Here is a 21168-nt window from a genome sequence, read left to right as displayed (position 1 = left end):
TTCTTCTTGGAGCCATGTTAACAAGCATTCTGGAATTATTGCACGAGGAATGCATGTACCCTAGTGGTCGAAGCCGTCAGGATATAAAAACTATATTCATAAAAACAGAACAAAAATGGCCATAATTTGTTCCACATGGAACACAGCGAAACTCCAACTTGTTACCTACACAGCTTCATGAGGACAAGTCACAAACCATGCAAGATCCAATTCAGAATAGCCAATCGTTTTGAAAGAAAAGCAAAAACAAGACACAAATTAAGTGCCTGGAAATCGTATTTATTTGGAACGTATTTATTTTTTTATTGGATTGGTGTTTTACACCGTACTCAAGAATGACTCACTTATACGGTGGTCATGCAGCATTATGGTGGGAGGAAGCCGGGCAGATTTGCAGGTTGCTGCAGCCTTCCCTCGAACGACCGCAGTGGAACTTGCAAGTGCGGGGCTTGAACTCACAGCGACGATATTGGTTGGCTTGAACTCACAGCGACTTTATTGGGTGGCTTAACCTCTCAACGACTTCGCCCAAACATATGATTGTGTCGCGCTAGCAACCTAATCACTCTGCCACGGAGACCTCGAAAATCGAACTTGACCTGTAACTTGTCATCATGTACATCTGACGCCATGTACCAAGTTTCGATTCGATAAGATTAACCGCTTAACAGAACTGAATCAGTTGTGTGGTTTTTGTGGTTGCGCCTCGCTGGAAAGCTGGCTTGTTCACCTAAAGCGCCACTTCCCGTGCCGCAAGCAATAAGCACCCTGTAGCCTACCGATCATCACGCTCAAACCATTTCCACTCAGATCGTTTAACAAAAAATATTTCCATGGCGCATTCTACTCGCATCTTCTTGTCAGCAAGGCTGATACGCGCTATAGAAGTCTTCAGAAATCTACTAAACCTATGGTTTATGGCAAAGCGTACTTAATTCTGCCATTGCATTTTCAGCGAATCTTGTCCCTTATAAGTCCGTATTTCCATATTTCGAAGCAAATGCATACACGTTCGGACTTATTCATTGACACATTATACAACAGCAATAAGCAGTGTTATGAACGGTGATCGATGTGCTCCTACTGAAACGAACAGGCAGCGGAAAGTCAATGTGCTATCAGACAATACCTGTGATAGCGATGATGTAACCTATGTTGTCTTTTGCCACTAATTTCAATCAAGCCTATTTTACCTCCAAATGACCCGATCTTTTGCACCAAGACTCCTGCGTCTTGTGTGAAACAGCTTTATTCCATACACAGGTCGTCATATGACTGAAAAATTGTTGAGTACGACGTTAAACCCCAAGCACTCACTCACTCACTCACTCACTCCATACACAGCATACACTCAATACAGCCTCATCTCATGTTGTTGTATTGAATATCAATGTCAATAAGTGAGGAGTATGTCGACCTTTGTAACGTGGAAACTGATTGGGTCGTGAACCATGCATATTTATGAAGGAAAGCTCAGTGAATCAAGATAGATGATGTCGGACACTGCTCGCTTGCTTAAATGAAGATGACATTTTCTTATCTTCTTTTCTCCTCAAATTGGTCGCATTTATCAATCAAATATTTTGCGCATGAGTTAAATCCGAATGAAATAAATAAACGCATCAGTGTCATGAGCACCCTCCTCTCAGCCGTGCGTGGGAAAGTCTGCAGCAACCTGCGGATGGTCGTGGGTTTCCCCCGGACTCTGCCCGGTTTCCACCTACCATAATGCTGGCCGCCGTAGTATAAGTGAAATATTCCTGAGTACGACGTAAAACACCAATCAAATAAATAAATAAATCATGAGTACCCAAGCAAGTCACAGTAGCCTACCCTGAAACAGATACACCAACAAGGTCTCCATTTTCAATTTGTGGTTACCTGGCCAGATAGGAATTGAATCCATGCATGCAGTTCACGCAAGCATGACGCTCAAACCTCATGGTTAATTAATATTATTGGAAAAAATTATCCATTTGATAAAGGATAACGAAAAAATGCATTTTTATTTCTAACACCAAAAAAAAAAGTGTAAAAGCCTACACTTTCCTTCACGAATAAATACTCCCCAGGAAATAAATAACTGAATGTATGAACCCAATAAATAAATAAATGAATAAATAAATAAATAAATAAATAAATAAATAAATAAATAAGAAAATATAATCTATCCAAATTCGCTGTCCAGCATGTATTTCTACTCACTATTGTCGTAAATAGGTAACCTATGATAATTCCTCTCGTCACATAAACCAGGCCAAAGTCATAAGTGTAATAATTATACATAAATCTCATTAATGTTTAAAATTATCACTCATTATTTTGCTATGACCGATTCCTTCACCAATATTGTTGCATATTAAGACTACGAACACATTGCAAACCAATAAATAAACAAACATATGATTGCTTAGTCTCAGACAATGGCAAAGTCATCTTCGTCACATGTTGGTATACATAGATTCTGTAGAATGCATGCCTGCAGCTGGTCGCAATACCTGGACACCTGCCTTAAAATATAATATTCGACTATACGAAAATATATATGCGTAATAAACACATCGGTTAAAAAACATGAGCCCCTGAAAACTATTACACTGATACATGTGTACTAAAGCCTATGTAGGTCTGCTTCCTGGTCCAAATATATGCAGCCTATAGGCCCCTATGCTGGGATTTTTTGCTGACTGAGCTGTGACTTGTATACATGTACGTAGCCGGATATTCACGTGTGGCTATACGCCTTGTGTTTAATTCCATGATGGAGGCAACACTTGTACTACAACCAAGTATATCAACATAACACAATCGTCTTAACTACCACATAAATAAGAGTAGATAGCTATGTTAATACCTCATTGTACCGGAGGGGTGGGGGTGGGGGTGGGTGGGGTGCTGAGCGGCAAGTGACCTAGTCGGGGTCAGGATGTCATCAGAACAATGACTGCTCCCTGAGAACAAGCAGCACATGGTATTGTTTGTTTATGGCTTTGCAATGTGGTGCAATCTTCAAGTCGTCACCATGCGGAAATTGATAAATATATCAGGTACTATGTCACCATGATGTGATATACACGCCTAAAAAAGCCTTCTAAGCGAGTTTAGAGCTCTGTACTGTGGTAAAACCATGGACATACACTTGTACGCTTACAGCTAGGCTTCCATCTTTCAGGCATACAGGTGTTGTTGTTAAAAGGAGGGACCGATCGCTGTGACAGAAATCATGGAGAACTGTTTGAAGCATGGAAGTCGCTTTAGATGTCGACTTGAGTTTGTCCTCAATCAGCTGAGGAGAGCCGGGAAATTGACACACTCTCAGTCAGCCAGGATCGGCGGGATTCTGTGTACCTGTCAAAACAAAGACCAGTCAGCGCAAGGTTAGCATTTATTCATATTTTTGTATTTTCAATATTAGTACTAGGGGTAAAGGCGTCCGTGTGGTAAAGCTTTGCCAGCGCAGCACATTAATTTAGGAGCCTCTCACGAATTCGGTCGCGGTCAGATCATGCTGACTTCCTCTCCGTATCATGGGTGTCTACCGGGCTCTTTCCGGCTTTCAAGTTCCTCCCACCATCGTATAGGTCTAAATTAAGCATACGAATAAGTGGATTATGCGCCACAATCGAGAATAACTAATTATTTGATGGTGACAAGGGAAAAGAAATTGGAAAGAGATCGACAAGAGGAAACATCCAAAGCCAGTAAGGCAATCGCCTAAATGACAAAGACTTAGCCAAAACGGCATAAGCGGGATTCGAACACACGACTTCATGGCTAAGCTTACGCCTTACTGGAGAACTTGTCAGATGGGTTGGATGGCAAGGCCCTTAAACAATTTGAGTCCACAAATAAATTTATGAGGTTTGTAATGTACATGTATATGAAAGGGATTTCTAAACACCTAAAGTCAGGATATGTTAAATATAAGAATAAAATGGCTATAACCATTGTTATGGTGAAAAAATAAATTTTTATTTAATTTTAATTCACCTTACTCCCAGTCGTCTTTTCTGACTTAGAAAGCTGTATTTAAACATTACCAAAAAATGTAAGAGATTTAATATAGTGCCATATGGAATTTACCGTATTATATATCCTTAATTCTGACTTTTATTTATTTATTATTATCATTATTTTTTTTTTTTTTTTTTACAGATTGTGACTTCATTGACCATGAATTCTCCAAGTCATACACTCAAGTCCAAAAATTGTTGGATCCTGGACAAGGCCGACTGGACAAAGAAAATATTTTTTCTAGTCATTCTGCGAAAGTCTTACTGGATAGTTTTAAGTCCCTTGAAATTGTGAATCAAGATGGATTGAAAAGACTGGTTGTCATGCTGGCAAAGATAGTCAACTCAGAGTTTGATCAGACATATCCCACATGTCGTACAAATTCGAAAAATGACAAGCTGACAACTGTCCTGGCGCTAAACCTTCCATGGGACTACATTGGTTTTTTAATTGGAAAATGTGGACAGGGTTTTCAGGAAATCAGGAAGAAAACAGAGTGTAGCATAAAGCTACAGGGTCGTGAAATGATTTCTGATGCTCAGCACATAATGATTCGAATTGAAAGTGGTTCTGTGGCAAATTTAGATATGGCCAGAACCTTACTGAGGGAAAGAGCAAGGAAAGTCACAGAAAAACGAAAAATACATGAGCAACGAGTACGTTTAAACGGTTTTCATCGTAATTTTTGTCCTATTTCAAAATGACAAAACCATTTAATTTATTATGTTAACATTCTGTGTGGAGGCATGTTCCAATGTCTTATGACATGGACGGACTGAATGAATTTCAGTACATGTTTTTTGCAAAGTTATTCTGACATTTTATAAAAAAACTGTAACATGCCCCCCTTTTTTAGATTTAATATGTATTAGTATAGTAAGTTTGCGATTCATTTCAAGTACCTAAACAGAAACTTAAGTTTAGTTTTAACTTTAGTGCACTATGCCCACACTTTATTAAGCTTATTTTATTAAAGAACACTTTTTACCCAGATTCCCAAATTCAGAAGAACTGAATTATTTCAGGTGAGAGACTACGATGATTTAAGGAATAAAAAGCGCTTGTCCTCTTTACTGGCTCGTGAAAAAAGGAAGAACCATGAGCAGTCTCAGGCGAAGGGAGGTAATTCATGGCTGACCAAAATATTTATCATCCCTAAGGTGGAAATACAGAAAATGAACATATTTGCAACTATGAAAATGTACTAGTATGTAAGAATTGTTGAGTTTCTGTATGCATAATGTTCCTATAAAATGCTTGTAGCCTTCATGTAACATTCTGTTTGAAACTTTATAAAGTTATAGAGAATGTAAACATATTCTAGAAAGTCATTCCACATTTCAGCCTCAGCAACTCTTACCTTTTCACATTTTTGTAAATTTTAGCTTGAATTCTCCCATAGGTTGTTTATACCTTACAGTTCTGTTTTAAATCTTGAAAGTTCATAGAGAGTCGTTCCACATTAAAACCCTACAAAGTGACACTTCGTGATTTTATTTCGTAATGACAATCCTCAGCTTAGGGAAAACGATATACAGAAGCTGCCACGCCCCTCACTCAAATTCCTTAACATTCCGCCGGCCCTGTGAATGTACTGGGTGTCCCAGAAGTTCTGCACCATCCTGATTTTCATGTTTTTTCTGTGTTTCAGATTTAATTCTGATTTTAATTTTTTTTTTCTCTCTTGCAGAGTTAATTATGGCTAATAAACTAACAGTACAAGAAGAGTTGAATTGGTTTTTATGTTTGGAAGAGATGGGGCAACACATCGCTCAAGCATTCAACCTCAACCTGGATGGTGCACGATTTCTGGGACACCCTGTACATTAACTGTTCAGGACTGTTATGAAACTCCCTGTCTGCAGAGATCCAAGTCCTGACTATCAATATATTAATTTAAATATGCTAAGGGTGATCAATATTGAATTTATTTCACTGTAGATTTTGTATTCAGAACTGGACTGTATTCGGCTGTGTTTTCTGCAGGTTTCCAGGATATCAAGAATCTGAACAAGGCTGAATATCATAGGAAAAGAACTCAGCAGCATAAAATGTAAGTATCAGTATACAAAATATAAATTTTCGCAAACCCGGGAGACCTAAAAATGGATTTTTCAGTCATGCTTGGCAGTGGATAAAATAATTTCTTCATTAGATCATCCTTTGTAATATACCATAAATGATGCATTTACATATGTTACTGCATGTACTAAGATTTAGTTCGTCAAGTCCAAGTATCAGATTTGTAACTTTCGTTTTCAACCATGAGGTAGTCTGGGTCTCAGTGCTGAACATCCACATTTCTTCTGATAGTAGACCAAGTCTAGATGGCGAGGTCAATTTAATTAGTGTTTAACACCATGCCCAAGAATTTTGCATGTGTTAACGGTGAAGGAATCTACACTACTGGCAGCGAAAACCCCCGGTCCTTGACAGGTTACTGATGAATTTTCCACCATGTGATGTGCAGATATGCATAACATATTGGTGGAAGTCAAGTGGTTTTTAATGAACACTGCAGCGCGCAAACCGCCACATGAGCATCATCCACTCATTAGGCTCTACAAGCCGTTAGTGTGGGCTTATTTCCTTTGGATCTCTTTAACAGTTGTGTAATGAGAAAACCATGCACATGTCGAGTTGACAAAAAGGTGTTGCTGAGAATGTCTTTGTTGTTGTTGTTACTCCTCTAAAGGCACAACTCGGGGACAAAGATAAAAGGACATCGAGCGTTGGCTGAAGGTAGCAGGTGCCTTAACTGCCTGGGGACATTTGCTGCCACAGAGATGAAGGAAGGAGCCTGCAAGTTTCATCCTGGCTTTATTGGTAAAACTCCCATTGTGAGACATAACCATGGTAGACAATGGAGGTACATATATACCTCAGTGGGTAGACATTCAGTAAACAAGAAATATAGACCGACATTCTGTCGCAAGCTGTGACGCATGCGCGGTTAAATGCTCCCATGCCACCATCCAACAACAGCAACACTGACGTCCTCTTATGAGGCAAAACATTATCGTTTAAATGCCAGACAACAGCACATGGAACATTCTACAGTTCTGGCAATATAACGACAGTGAAATACTGACTTGAACTGAAAATTGAATCCTATTGTTTGCGAAATGACTCTTGGTGTTTATCTAACTCTATAGGGCTGTGATTACCTGTACTATCACTGCTCTGTCTTGTTTCATAAGCTTACCTTGAACACCTCTACACGTCCTATGCTGGCTTCAGTATACAACTGCATACTCCTCACAGTGAGGGGAATCATGTATACAATTACCACTGCCACTATTAGGGCAAGTTAGACCTTTTGACATGCATTCTTGCTAATGGTTTAGGATCAGTCTCACCAGTAGTGACCTAGAGGGAACCATAATCAACACTGATGACTAAAAACATTTCTCAAATCAACAAAATTGTAGAAAAGTTTAATCTACACAATATGGTAGAAGTGTCAGTAGTTATCTCCCTTGTATGGGCTGTGAGGAGTACGCACTCAAACATGGAAGGTAGAGTAGGAATTTATCCAGTTTCCACAATAGTTTCCTGCTTGTGCTGGTTTACTGTTGATGACATATGGGAACACCTGCCTGGAATTGATAGCTGAGTCGAGGGTGACTATGGACAGACAATTTTTTTGGTGCCCTGCAGTAGTATTGTGAAGCCAGCAAGGGAAGTACAGAGGTGTTCAAGGTAACCTTATGAAACAACACAGAGCTGTGATAGTATACGTAATCACAGCTCTACCGAGCTATCTTTAACATGCTTTAATAGATAAAAAGAATTGTATTTTTGTATATATTCTGTATTCTGTCTGCAAAATATCAATCTTCTTTAGTGATATTGTTGATATTGATAGCGGAATCGATCAGCTGTCAAATTCTCTCTTTGTGTTTTTACATCCTTGTACAGTTGATGAAGAGTGGAGTTGTTGTGGGAAGAGCTCTACTGACCACCATCCATCCCATAATGATCACAAGATGACTGGGTTAGTAACCGTCTGTTTGCCTTTGTGTGCTCATAAATGTATATAGAGCTGAGCCAACGACAAACAAATCAACAAGGAATCGACCTGTGTGTAATGTGACCATTCACTAAATTATTTCAGACATAAATTTGTGCAGATAAAACGACAAGTTTCATTTCTACTCATATAGTATATATCTATTGCGTGGATGTATTGATCTTAAAGATTTTGGTCAAGACAGGTAGCATGTTGATTGATGTATAAAATTGTTTCATCTTAACAACCTGTGCAGTTTTGTCCCTTATCAATGGAGTCGTTTTTTTGGTTCCTTGTAACAGTGCGTTCCCCATGTAACAGCACGTTCCTCTGTAGGCTGCAACAGCCAGATCTTTTCGTAGCAGACCTATTTACTTGAGGCCGCACGATCCTGGGATATATGTAACGGGGCCATATTCTCGTAGTAGAGCGATCCCCTCGCAGCAGCCTGATCCTCTCGTAGCTCCCCTTGGAGCAGTTTGATATCGTGACAGAGAGCTCTTTGTAGCAGCCTGACCATCTTGTAGCTGCCCCATACCCTTGCAGCAGGCCTCTCCAGTCTTCATTTTTATGGTGCCGTGACAGGTTCTCACCACGTCCTTACACTCACAGTCACAGTACAGGCAGCAGCGTATTTTCGGACACCACTTCGTGTAAAATTCCTGCTACCGTAAACTGGCTTCTTTCAGTTCTCCTGGTTGATGGTTTGGTACACGGTTTCCCGCCAAGCAGGCCATTGCCCTTCTGGTTTGTAAAGTTAGTTGAATATATTGAGCCTGTAAGCAAAATAATCTTAATATATGATATAGGAAGTTAAGAAAAACAAATGAATCTTCTTTTACAGATGTTCCAATTCAGTCCATAACTATCGGCCCACACAAAAACGTCACGGCAAGAGTAGCCTGAACTCGCCGAAGGAGTCGAAATCGTCTCTTCTACAGGATGCTACGGAACTTCTGCAAGACTTCAAACTCTAAGGATGTAAGATGTGAAAACAATACATGATAAGTGCTGATTTTTAAAGAGCGCGCTCAGATGTGCAGGGCCATCGCAGAGCTCGGATCTCCTGCCAGCCTGCTCGTGCTGGCTTGCGTTTTAGTGCTTATATCTGTTGTATGTTTGTATCAAAACTGTGTTTATGATGTCCCACCCTGCCATAATACAGGGTATGTGGGTAGATCAGTAGCTTGTATGTATGGTATGAGAGGCTCCTAGGTCCAGCTCATGCATGCCGGCTTTCTGTCCGGCCATACATGGGAAGGTTTGCGAGCTACTTGCAGATGGTCGTGTGTTCCTCCGGGCTCTGCTCGGTTTCCACCCACTTTAATGCTGGCCACCGTCGTATAAGTGAAATATTCTTGAGTATGGCGTAAAACACCAATCAAATAAATAAATAGATAAATAAAATGAATGTATGGCTTGGGCAAAACTACGATCCAGGACACGAGTGCTGCAGAAAGTTGAGCGGAAAGGATTGGCTAGGTCTAACCTAGTTTATTAGCCCAAACAGACGTGCCACAAGAAGGTTATGTATGTTGAGATCATCAGTAGGTTAATCTATTTATTAAATTTTAGTACTCATTGATATGAACAACAACATCACCCCCAGCAACGCCATATGTCTTCCGAGTGTATAGACTGTAAAGGGATGTGGAAAAGTTGTTCTCGAGGTTGGCGTAGCCTACTTCTGCCGTCGATGAGACTTTTGTAGCGCATGTGTCAGTATATAGAGAGCTGTAGCCCCTGTATATTATCTGTTTTATACCACACTCATTGGTGTCCATGTCATGACGCCATATCGCGAGCATAGGGTCACATTTTGGTATATATCCGGGGCTGTTTGTACTGTTACTGGCGGTTGTGACCTTTCTGTAACCCGCCCACACTATAGTATTATTAATATAAAGCTCAACGTATCACGAACACATTGATTTTCCTTTGTATTTATGTAGGAAATTTGTCAATTTCAACTCAGAAATATATATATACATATATATACTGTATATATATATATATATAAATATATATATATATATATATATATATATATATATATATATATATATATATTGTATATTGTACTTTTTTGTACAACAAATCAAGATTCAGTCTACCTTTTATTTTTATAATGTTGTATCAAAATATGATATAGTATTTTATCGCCATATATAGCCTATAGATCGGTGAGTGGTATAACCGTAGACAAAGTTTTCACATATATCCGTGCAAAACAGACAAAATTCAACACAAAAATTATCATTGGACACCACCAGGGGCCTGTATGGCAGGGGTGGTTACGTGCCAGTGTGGCGCTATGACAGTGATGCCTCTTACCAGTGCGGTCGCTATGAGTTCAAGTCCAGTCCATGTTCGTGGGTTTCGCCCGGGATCTGTCAGGTTTTCTTCCACAACAATGCTGGCCGCTGTCATATAGTGAAATATTCTTGAGTGAGATGTATTAAAGGCCTACATTCAATGACACTGTTGGGAGGTATGGATAGAATTTTCGAGAGGCATTAAAGGTCTACATACAATGGCGCTGTTGGGAAGCATTGATGGAAACGATACGTACAAAAAATCTAAATTTGGCCTACTTTTATATAAGGGTAAACACGATATATTTCACTCAAATACGAACCTTCTGCGTATTAGATGATGGATTGGTTTTGTTATTCGTTAGTTGTAACCTGAGCTAACAACAGTAGTTACATTTCAGGCGCAGATTGACTGTCCATTCAGGACACTAAACAGTAAGGAGACTTGAGTGAAGCCTGGCTTCTCTATGAGTGACTTGATTCATGACTGACAAACAAACAAGTGTTTTACAGGTCAGTGCATGCGGCCAGTGGGTTAGTTTGTTGAAGATAAGTAAATCATATAATCCTTCGTGGTTGAGTAGTTTATATGGGTCAAACATTGTATCTGATGCGCCTCCATCCAAAGACTCCCGCTTATGCTGGCTTCCTCTCCGGCCGTATGTGGGAAGGTCTGCCAGCAATCTGCGGATGGTCGTGGGTTTCCTCCCACCATAATGCTGGCCGCCGTCGGATAAGTGAAATATTTTTGAGTACGGCGTAAAACACCAATCAAATAAATAAATAAATCCATGCATAGACTAATATAGCTCTACTGTTCCAATGTACAAGGACGAACTGCGAAGGTCAAAAACTAGGTTTATAGACCGCTTGCATTTTCACGTACAGGCTTAATCCTGGATTGTGGATTGTGGAAAAAGAAATGTATATAAAGACGAATGAACACAAGGACACAGATGTGAAATTATTAATCAGGGGGAGAGTTACTAATGTATTTATGTACTGAAAGGAAAAGACATCTACCAGGATTTTTACTCATAGTTTTTTTAAACTTTTAGGTATGTAATTAAATTTGAAAATGTGAATGCTTTCTTTAACTGTTAATATCTACATCATCCCTGGCCCAGTTATATGCGTCGTTTTTCGTCGAGAGAAAGGAACCTTTGGCAAATTGCGCAGTTGTTCAAATCCAGTCCCAGCCGTAAATCGCGTGCAGATGCCGTCAGGCGCATGCGCTGGTTTCCCTGAGTCTACATGAACCAGACTTCCTTTGCATACATATACACTCACGTTTTGAGTGATGGCAGAACATAGTAACAGAATTCGCTTCGAGCGGTTATGTTATGTATGCATGATATGCGTGTGTTGTTATTCCAACGGAATACTTGTATTGTGGTGACGGGATGTTATGTCGTCAATAATAGCAACGTAGTAAGAAGTCTAGATTCTAGCATCACTTAAAAAACATAAAACATGTTATGTTAAATTTATCAGATCACTGATTAGTTTTTAGAATGTATGGGTTTAATATATGAGTATTGGAATACGTCCGAGTCATGCAGTTCAACGTTAAACACCGTTTGAACTTTCTTATTACTCAAACAAGATTGCTAATATACATCACAAATAAAATATTTCACAGTAAATGATAGGTATTCGGCGTGGAAACTGTTTTATGTCGTTTATTAGCCACGGCGGATGCCCACGGAAGTATACTTTCACGATATATGATGCATTTTATTTTAGTTTTAGTTTTGCACAAGAAGCAGTACTATTATACAAACAGTGACCTTGTCCCGTCTGATCGTGTGTTCCCCCTGGGGTTTCAGACGATCACGATTCTTAGCCCAGAGTTCTTGTTGCCCTACATGTTTTGTAACATTCTGTAAGAGGGTAATAGTGAGGCATAGTATTCGGTTCACTACGTCTACCACACCTCGCCTAGTGGGGTTCTTGATATAAGTAAGCAAAGATTTGTATGTTCACTTAAGCCAAGTATGTAAACACAGAGGTTATGGCACAAGTAAACATCTAAGTAGGCCACTGTATGAATGGTTGATTTGACGGGAGCGGTTCGTGGCCGAGTGGTTATGGTGTGCTTCGCTTTCACCGTTAGGACATTCGAGGTGCGGATTCATGAACAGGGAATTTGTAGATCTCGCTGTTAGCAGTCATCGACGCTCGTTTGACCATTTGCACAGTGTCATGTACGTCACTTGCCTTCCATCTATATGGTGTCCATACGTGATCGCAAAGTTTGTCAAAAGTCGGTGGTTTTTCCATGGGCATAAATATGGCATGGCCAAATGTATATACTTTCGATTAGAAGATCATTTTTCAAAAAAAAATGCAGTTAATGTTATTCAAGAGGTTATTAAAATCACTAAGTGAGAGAAGTAAAACTGAGCATATCAGTCATGTAGGGCGAAAAGGTCCTTCAAAGCGAGATTTGGTCTCGGATAGACTCGTGTTCACGTGCATGTCAGTCCTATCATTTTGAATTAAATTCACGTCGAAAGCTGATTTCGCATAACATGAATTGTTTAAGTCAGGAAGTTTGACATGTACTTGGTGAGGTAAGTTACTGCCGCACACCACAACACACAACACTGTGACAAGCAGCCCGATCCGCCGGATTGTAAAGTCTACTTGATAGGTCGGTTGCCAAGGTAGCCTACTATCAAGTTTCACCTTAGGAATGCAAAGGGTAAAATGTCGGACGGAACGCCGTCAAAAAGTTGCGGTTTTACCAGCTTACAACCACTGCTCATTGCTAGATTTTCAAGAAAGTTCATTCGTGAGACATCCTTTGACAGTGTTAAAGATTCTTCGAAGCTCGTGGTTTCATTTCACAAATCGTTATTCTCCACGATCAGACAGTTTTTATGAGAACAGTTCTGAAAAGAGATCGAAACTCGCCCCATTCACAACAGAAGAATGCGGAAGTTTCACATTTCGTTTGGTCACGTCAGAGTCAGAAATGAGATAGCCATGACCATGAATGACGCATAATAGACGTAGCCCATCACTATGACGCCCTGTGCTCAGCTTGAACTGACACAGAAGAAACATTTATTCATCTATTCATATGATTGCATTTTTTTACCGTACTGAGAAATATTTCACTTATACGACGGCGGCCAGCATTACGGTGAGAGGCAACCGGGTATAGAGCCCATGCGAAACTCACGACCATCCGCAGGTTGATGGCAGAGCTTCCCATGTACGATCGACACAGGAGTAAGAAACAGGTAAAAAGATGTTTTATTAGATGTTTCTAAGATGCATGAGATTATCGAGATAATATTTATATAAGGTTATCGATAATACATGTCACAGGTACACAATAGCATGGACATTGTATCACAGCTGTATATAGGGTTATCGATAATACATGTCACAAGTACACAATAGCATGGACATTGTATCACAGCTGCATATAAGATTATCGATAATACATGTCACAGGTACACAATAGCGTGGACATTGTATCAGATGTATATACGGTTATCGATAATACATGTCACTGGTACACAATAGCATGGACATTGTATCGGATGTATATGCGGTTGTCGATAATACATGTCACAGGTACACAATAGCATGGATATTGTATCAGATGTATATACGGTTATCGATACTACATGTCACAGGTACACAATAACATGGACATTGTATCAGATGTATATAAGGTTATCGATGATACATGTCACAGGTACACAGTAGCATGGACATTGTACCAGATGTATATACGGTTATCGATACTACATGTCACAGGTACACAATAGCATGGACGTTGTATCGGATGTATATACGGTTGTCGATAATACATGTCACAGGTACACAATAGCATGGATATTGTATCAGATGTATATAAGGTTATCGATAATACATGTCACTGGTACACAATAGCATGGACATTGTATCGGATGTATATGCGGTTGTCGATAATACATGTCACAGGTACACAATAGCATGGATATTGTATCAGATGTATATACGGTTATCGATACTACATGTCACAGGTACACAATAACATGGACATTGTATCAGATGTATATAAGGTTATCGATAATACATGTCACAGGTACACAATAGCATGGACATTGTATCGGATGTATATACGGTTGTCGATAATACATGTCACAGGTACACAATAGCATGGATATTGTATCAGATGTATATACGGTTATCGATACTACATGTCACAGGTACACAATAACATGGACATTGTATCAGATGTATAAAAGGCTATCGATAATACATGTCACAGGTACACAATAGCATGGACATTGTATCAGATGTATAAAAGGCTATCGATAATACATGTCACAGGTACACAATAGCATGGACATTGTATCAGATGTATAAAAGGCTATCGATAATACATGTCACAGGTACACAATAGCATGGACATTGTATCAAATACACATTTGATACACAATTCATACACATCTATAAGGGAATCCATTTAGTTTCTCGGATTCGGGTAGGCATATAGAGAATATATGCTCAGTATTTAGGTAAGTTAATACTTGTGCTTATATAAACATATAACAAATAACAAAAGTGCATGGATATTCTGCACAGACTTTCAGAAAAAAACAAATCACTGATTATTTTAATACTGTATGGGGTTACCGTTCTACGCGGATACTCGATGGAAATACTGTGTACAATGATGCTTTGACAATTCACATGAAGAGTATAAACAACGAAATGAAATCAGGATCTCAAAGAATACTATATAATACTGATGATGGATTATACACTTCCATCAATGTCATAAGAAAATAATTTCTATTTTTAAAAATGACACCAGTCATGATCATAACACTTAACAGTTTTACACGCCTCGTCAACTGTTGAGCACGTCGTTTCGCAGTACAGATTTTATTACAATTAAAATTATGTTTCTAAGACGAAAGATACATAAACACAAGCCAGCCAAAGGATTTCAGATAACTTTCACGAATATTTTGCAGGTTTCTATTCAAGGTAAGGCTCAAATGTGTTCACATAATGCTAATTTGTCCTATACCAACAAGTTGAATGAAAGAAGAACAAGGTCTGTGTCATATATTTTGTACCATTCAAAAATAAAATCGACAGAATGGTCTCATTTTTGCATTTTGTTGAATGGTCAAAGAGCACAGTGAATGCGCCTGTAACGTGATCAGGCGGTGTCTGTAGAATAAACGCATATTTATGGGTTATGGGTATATTGAACATCAGTCAAGATTGACACAAATAGTTCGTACAATACGTGAATACAGGGCAAAGTATGCCAAGTATTACCAAGTGCGTAACACCTTTCATTGTCAAACCAATGGTGGACATTTCCTGCCTAAATAATTGCGCTTCAGGCTGCGTAGAAACACGTCATCGTTTTGTGCTGTGACGCTGCAGAGCTTGTGCATGAAATACAACTATACAGAAGCAGTACGTGACGTACTACACAAAAGAACAAAAGATTACACCGCTTAGACCGACTTTTAAGTGCGCTTATAGGCGCGCTATTCTCATATTGTATATTATGCAAATCAAATGGACTTATAGCACAACGAGTTCAAAGTTTTACACCTACATGACCTCCTCAACGTTCTTAAATATTGGCTGACTGCAGGGATTTTTTATCAACATGGAGTGCCTCGTCACATCGTCAAAGCATTCGGTCACGTGACGAATGAACGTTGTTCTTGTTTCTTTTGTTCCAGATATCTAGGTATTTTACACTGAGGAAACTTTCTCTTCTAACATGGCCTCTTTCTCACTGGACTTACCCATTTCTTTCTTTACCTCTTGGTGTTTTTTCTCTTTCTCGTCGTCCGAATTTTCATCCCTTTTTTTCTTGCAGCAGCGTAAGTACGAATGATATATGGCTGCTATGATTATCAGGGGAATCCCTGTCATACTGGAGGAGGCGATGGCGGGAGTGGCGGCTATCACATTGTCGGGAGGAGGGAAGGAGAACATGACGAGGATGAAGGCGATGGTCGCGTTTTGGATGCCTGTCTCTATGGCTATGGTAATACAGAACTTTCGACTTTGTCTGAAGACCAAAGCCAAGAGCCCGGCTAGGACGTACCCTATGTAAGGCAACAGCGCTCCGGCCAATATCAGTATCGGCTCTATCAGTCTGAACATGTAAAAATTGACGTACATGGCCAAGGCTATGAACACAATGGTCAAAACCACCACAATCGGGATGAGATATCGCAGCATTTTCTTGGTAAACGCGTGTTTTTTGTGGTTCAGGATCGCTCCGATCGCCAGCGGAATGGCCACCATCAGAAGGGAGACAATCATGTTCAGATATGGAATTTTCAAATCTGATTGGTCGGACAAAACCACGCGACCTAGTGTGAATATCCACAACGGAAATACTCCTGAAAACAAAATGAGCGGGATTGTTAAAAGTAAACAACATGTAAACTTTTTGATGTGTGGACAATTCAAGAATATCTTAACAAAGGGGTTGTTTTAACATGAGCTTTTCACATTATTACGTTTACACTGCGGATCCTTTTGTTTACCTTTAATCCAACCCAAAGCCATAAACCTGAAAATCACCACAAGATGAACTTTCTTGCTGCGAAATTCAAAAAACTCATCTGTTAAATTGACCGAATGCTATGCTTTCTGAGTGAAGGCAAAATCGACTATAGTACCGATTTTAGCGTTTTCCAAATAAAATTTTTTTGTTGGTGCAACATTGCATTGCATTGTTGCTGTAACATAATCTGTTGTATCATTGCTCACATAACATAATGTTAATGTGTTAAGTTTAACATATTTGTTTAGAGTTACATTATACATTCCTTCCTGGCTAACCCTTACCCATAATTCACGAACCACAGTTCAGTCTCTGATATGTGCAATCACAGCAGAGAATGGCTGAAGAATGTGTTTCAATATTGCATCGAGTTGCCCTTAAAAGTTAATTGGTTCTAGTTTCTGATATCGGCCCAGTCGTGAAATGGATTGTACGAGAAGACGAGCTGTCCATGATCAATGAGGGTAAATGTTCGAATCCAACTCCCGCACGAGGTTTGTCAGGCAAATCGTGGGATATTTTTGCGCTGATATCTCTCGGGCTGGTCCTGGCTTTCTATACCATTAAATCTCATCGTCATACATGTGAAAACGTTTTGAGTACGGCATAATTGGCCTACAATGCTTCATGGGGACCATTTTCCGGCTCCACGCTGTGTAAATATTTTCTGCTGTAATCTTAGAGAAACAATTACTTATTGCAGAAAAGAATCAAAGAACGCACGGCCTGGGTTGATTCAGTTCACTAGGTATCCACCCAGCCGGGAAAACTGTCATATTACAAAGACTTACCCACAGCGGCGATGTTACTGATTGTCGTCATCGCGGCGGAAAGAGAGACATCCCCTCCCAGCAGGTACGACCACAGGTTACTGCCCCCACCCCCAGGGGCACAGCCACAGGCGAAGAACCCCAGAGCCATCCCGGGGGTAGGGAATGGAATGACAAGGGTCAGAACATAGGCGATCTGAAATACAACATCACATGTGTTGTTTTGATAACGTAGCAGAAATCGTGACGTCATTTCATTGAAGAGCTTTCTTTTCGGACAAAACAGCGGATGAAGTGAATCATTGGTGGAAAACAAAACCCCTCATGACTTAAACGGTTTGTGTAATAAATAGAAAATATGTGTATTGATTTTCGCCAATGCGGATGTCCGGTCCTCTACAAAGGGAAACAAACCATGCAACTCATGAAACAGCAGTGTACTCTACTTATATGAATAACACTACTAGTGATTTCAACAATCACGTATAATGATAACGCATATTGCTATTCAAGCAGGAAGAGGGCTCTGCTGTTCATGAGTTTTGCTTCCCTTTTAGAGGGCCGGAGAACTCCCTTCTGGAAGGGGTACAGGAAAGCCCTTAAATTCGATCGCCATGCATGCGGACTTTCAGAGAAGACCATAAATTTATACTCGCCCACCCTCTGTAATGAACAACGAATGTCAAAAAATGTGAAAATTAAATTAAGCGGAAACCCATAACATGCAGTTATGCGAACATTGATAGTAGAGCAAGAGGAAAGGCGAGTGTCAATATTGTAATCTGTGGCAATGTTGGTGGATATGATGTAGATACGAGTGACTATACCAATCATGGGGTTGTAAAGTTTAGGTTGGTGGTTTGGTCATGTGGCAAAAGTTATGAAGTGAGTTCATTGAAGAACCTCCTTTTTCACAACTGAGGAACATCGTTGAAGTGGGTCCACTACAAACAATAACAGCAAGCTAAACTTCACAATTTCCTACGTGTCCTTCCTTATTTACAACTGTTTTGCACGTGACCAAAAACTGGTTCTTACCATTGGCATCATGATGAATTGGCAGAAGAGTCCGATGCACGGCGCCACCGGTCTCCTAAATACTTGCTTCAACACTTCCAGTTTTGTTTTACACCCCATGGCTGTCATAACTAACACCAAGTACACCATCATGGTGCTCTGCAGTACGCTGTCCAGTGTTGTCGGCTTCTTCATGCAGACGATCATTAATTTGGCGGGAGATGATGAATTTGACCCTTGCACCACCCATCTGGACAGGTTGTAACCGTCATACATGTAAGTCAGGGAGGGTGAATGTTTCGAATACTGGTAGCTCTTGTCGTCAGTAGTCTTTTCATTGTAGGTCACTCTACTCGAGTTGTAGAGCGAAGGCGTCATTCCAGGATAAACGTCAATCTCCAGCTCCACGCGTCCCAACAGAATTCCTGTCAATGTCACGCTTACCTCCCCTGACGCTTCACCCAGCTGCCGACAGTTGGACTTGACGTCGCGGATGAATACAGGCTGAGAGCTGGAAATTGATGCCACGTAATAGTTTGACAGTGAAAAGAGAATGCCATAATCGTTGTTGGCTTTGGAACAATCCAGAGAATAATTAAAAATTACTGTTGTTGGCAAATCCATATAAACAAGAATAAAATTAGACGCCATTGTTAACGTCATTCCGTTCACAAATTTCGTCATCACCATAGGCGCGACGTCGGACTTATTTGTGACTTGCATCGGCGCCAGATTGGGTTCGGAAGTCGGTCTTATGGCGTCATCTGCTATCGGTACTGGAATCACAGCTTCTTCCTGAGACGAGAACCGAAGGGTAGCCAGAAATAAGATGATATCAAATAATAGTTTGGCCATTTTGGTTCTGAAATACCTTTCCCAATCACGCGGAACAGTGTCTTTCTCCACCGATTTGCTCGATTCTCGAGCTTGTTCTCGACTGAAGTTTTTCTGCCCTATTAGTAAGTCGATATTCAAGTAGTAGGCCTACTATTTACCTGCCTTACGTCCAAGCCTAGGAAAAGTCTTACAACTGTGGACACACACAACAAGCGGAATGAGAATGCAAAAGTAGCCACTTTCTGGAAACGCAGGTAGCGCGATATTCTCAAACTATCCCAATGACCTGAAAACCTGAATGTGAGCTTGGATCCAGATTCAGGTTGTTTTTGTATGGCGATGAGTAGGGGCTTTGCGCGACATGCTTGACTGTGCAGATCCGGTCCAATAGCACTTGTTGGTCTGCGGCCTTTCAAAAATCAGTCTTTTCACAATCGGTGGGTATCCTGCTGTGAATAGAGATGTGCCCGAGGTGGAGAAGCTAGGAGAAGCGCTGATAGCAGAAAAGACTAGTAGGTTGTATTATGCCGTACAGAGCCCTACTGTCAAACACTAATTGTCAGCAGGTCAGTTTTGTGGGCCAGCAATTGACAAATGACAAATCTGCAGAGAAACAGCCCACTTGTCCAACGTCAGAATACATGTACTACACAATCTACTATAAAGAATACTTTCTTGAATTACTTTCTACAAGGTTGTATTTCAAAGCAAAAATATTTAGATTATGAAACAGAATTACAACACGACCAAAACACTGTTTTTTAAAATATAGAATTGCCAGAACATTGATAATTAGCACACAAAAAAATAATAAAACAAAAAAAAAAGTTGAGTCTCTTACTGAAAGGACTCATGAAAACACTATGACTTACTCATGTTATGCCGAGTTTTGACCAACAAACTTGTGTCTCACACTGATAAATCAGGCCATCGTATACCAGGTACATTTACTGTGCGTGCCCCAGTGACAGCACCAGTCCTCGCCTCCACAGAATCTCAAGTGTGCTGAGCTATTGTGTGCCGGATTATCAGACTTTTAACATTAGCAGCGCCTTAATCTACATGTAGTATGATTTGTGCAAACAAAATCTGGGGCGGCTGATTAACGGCTGTCTAACGGCCCTTGTGATAAGCGGGTTTCGTAATCATCCATGTGTAATGGAGGGCGTCACCATTCAGTACGACAAAAGCCTGTCTTTCGTTGTCGGTGTAGTTGATAACCCGAGGGTAAACGTAGAGAATGTACTATTGCATTTATACATCATTGTTGTTTAATACCACACTCAAGAACTTTTTCACTTATATGATGGCGGTTAGTTTTATTCGTGGAGGAACCAGAGATGCCGGCGTAAACTATGGGCCTTTGACACTTTCTTGACATGTGAGGTACAGATTTGCACTTCGTACTGGTTCAAGACAGGTGATCCTCGGGCGCCGTCGACGAGTTATATCATCACTAAGCTCGTCACCCACCCCACCCCTTTATAACTCTGAGGTTATAAATGAATGAACATTGGCTTTCATCTAGGCTTAATACTTACATAGAAGAAAGTAAGTTAGTTCGAATCCCTCGGGGCTATGTTTCATGTACACGTATGTCTAAATCTACATAACACGAGGTGATGCATGTTCAGTGCATATAGTGTT

At 40.1% G+C, this 21168-nt stretch overlaps 2 protein-coding genes across 4 annotated transcripts; one reads left to right on the top strand and one right to left on the bottom strand.

Annotated features, from left to right (window-relative positions):
* Positions 1-2975: 2975 nt before the first annotated feature.
* LOC135475328 (uncharacterized) lies at positions 2976-9995 on the top strand. Of its 3 annotated transcripts, none has more exons than XR_010445036.1 (7): positions 2976-3377; positions 4156-4670; positions 5040-5221; positions 6001-6067; positions 6710-6840; positions 7936-8011; positions 8871-9995. XR_010445036.1 is itself a non-coding variant. In XM_064755179.1 (3 exons), exons 1-3 carry the CDS (start codon positions 3224-3226, stop codon positions 5220-5222), a joined length of 852 nt encoding a protein of 283 aa, XP_064611249.1. In that variant the 5' UTR covers positions 2976-3223; the 3' UTR covers positions 5223-5922. The 3 variants fall into 3 exon arrangements, 1 of the variants encoding a protein (XP_064611249.1); XR_010445035.1 differs by having other exon boundaries at positions 5040-5225; XM_064755179.1 differs by lacking the exons at positions 6001-6067; positions 6710-6840; positions 7936-8011; positions 8871-9995 and having other exon boundaries at positions 5040-5922.
* A 3621-nt stretch (positions 9996-13616) lies between these two features.
* LOC135475222 (ileal sodium/bile acid cotransporter-like) lies at positions 13617-19812 on the bottom strand. The gene is made up of 3 exons (XM_064755036.1): positions 18706-19812; positions 17689-17863; positions 13617-16730 (listed from the first exon to the last, which is right to left on the bottom strand). Exons 1-3 carry the CDS (start codon positions 19537-19539, stop codon positions 16072-16074), a joined length of 1668 nt encoding a protein of 555 aa, XP_064611106.1. The 5' UTR covers positions 19540-19812; the 3' UTR covers positions 13617-16071.
* Between the last annotated feature and the right edge of the window lie 1356 nt (positions 19813-21168).

Source organism: Liolophura sinensis, chromosome 9 (genome assembly GCF_032854445.1).
Source record: "Liolophura sinensis isolate JHLJ2023 chromosome 9, CUHK_Ljap_v2, whole genome shotgun sequence".
Lineage (NCBI taxonomy): Eukaryota > Metazoa > Mollusca > Polyplacophora > Chitonida > Chitonidae > Liolophura > Liolophura sinensis.
The sequence above is the reverse complement of the archived record's forward strand: the minus strand, read 5'-3'. Positions and strand labels throughout refer to the sequence as shown.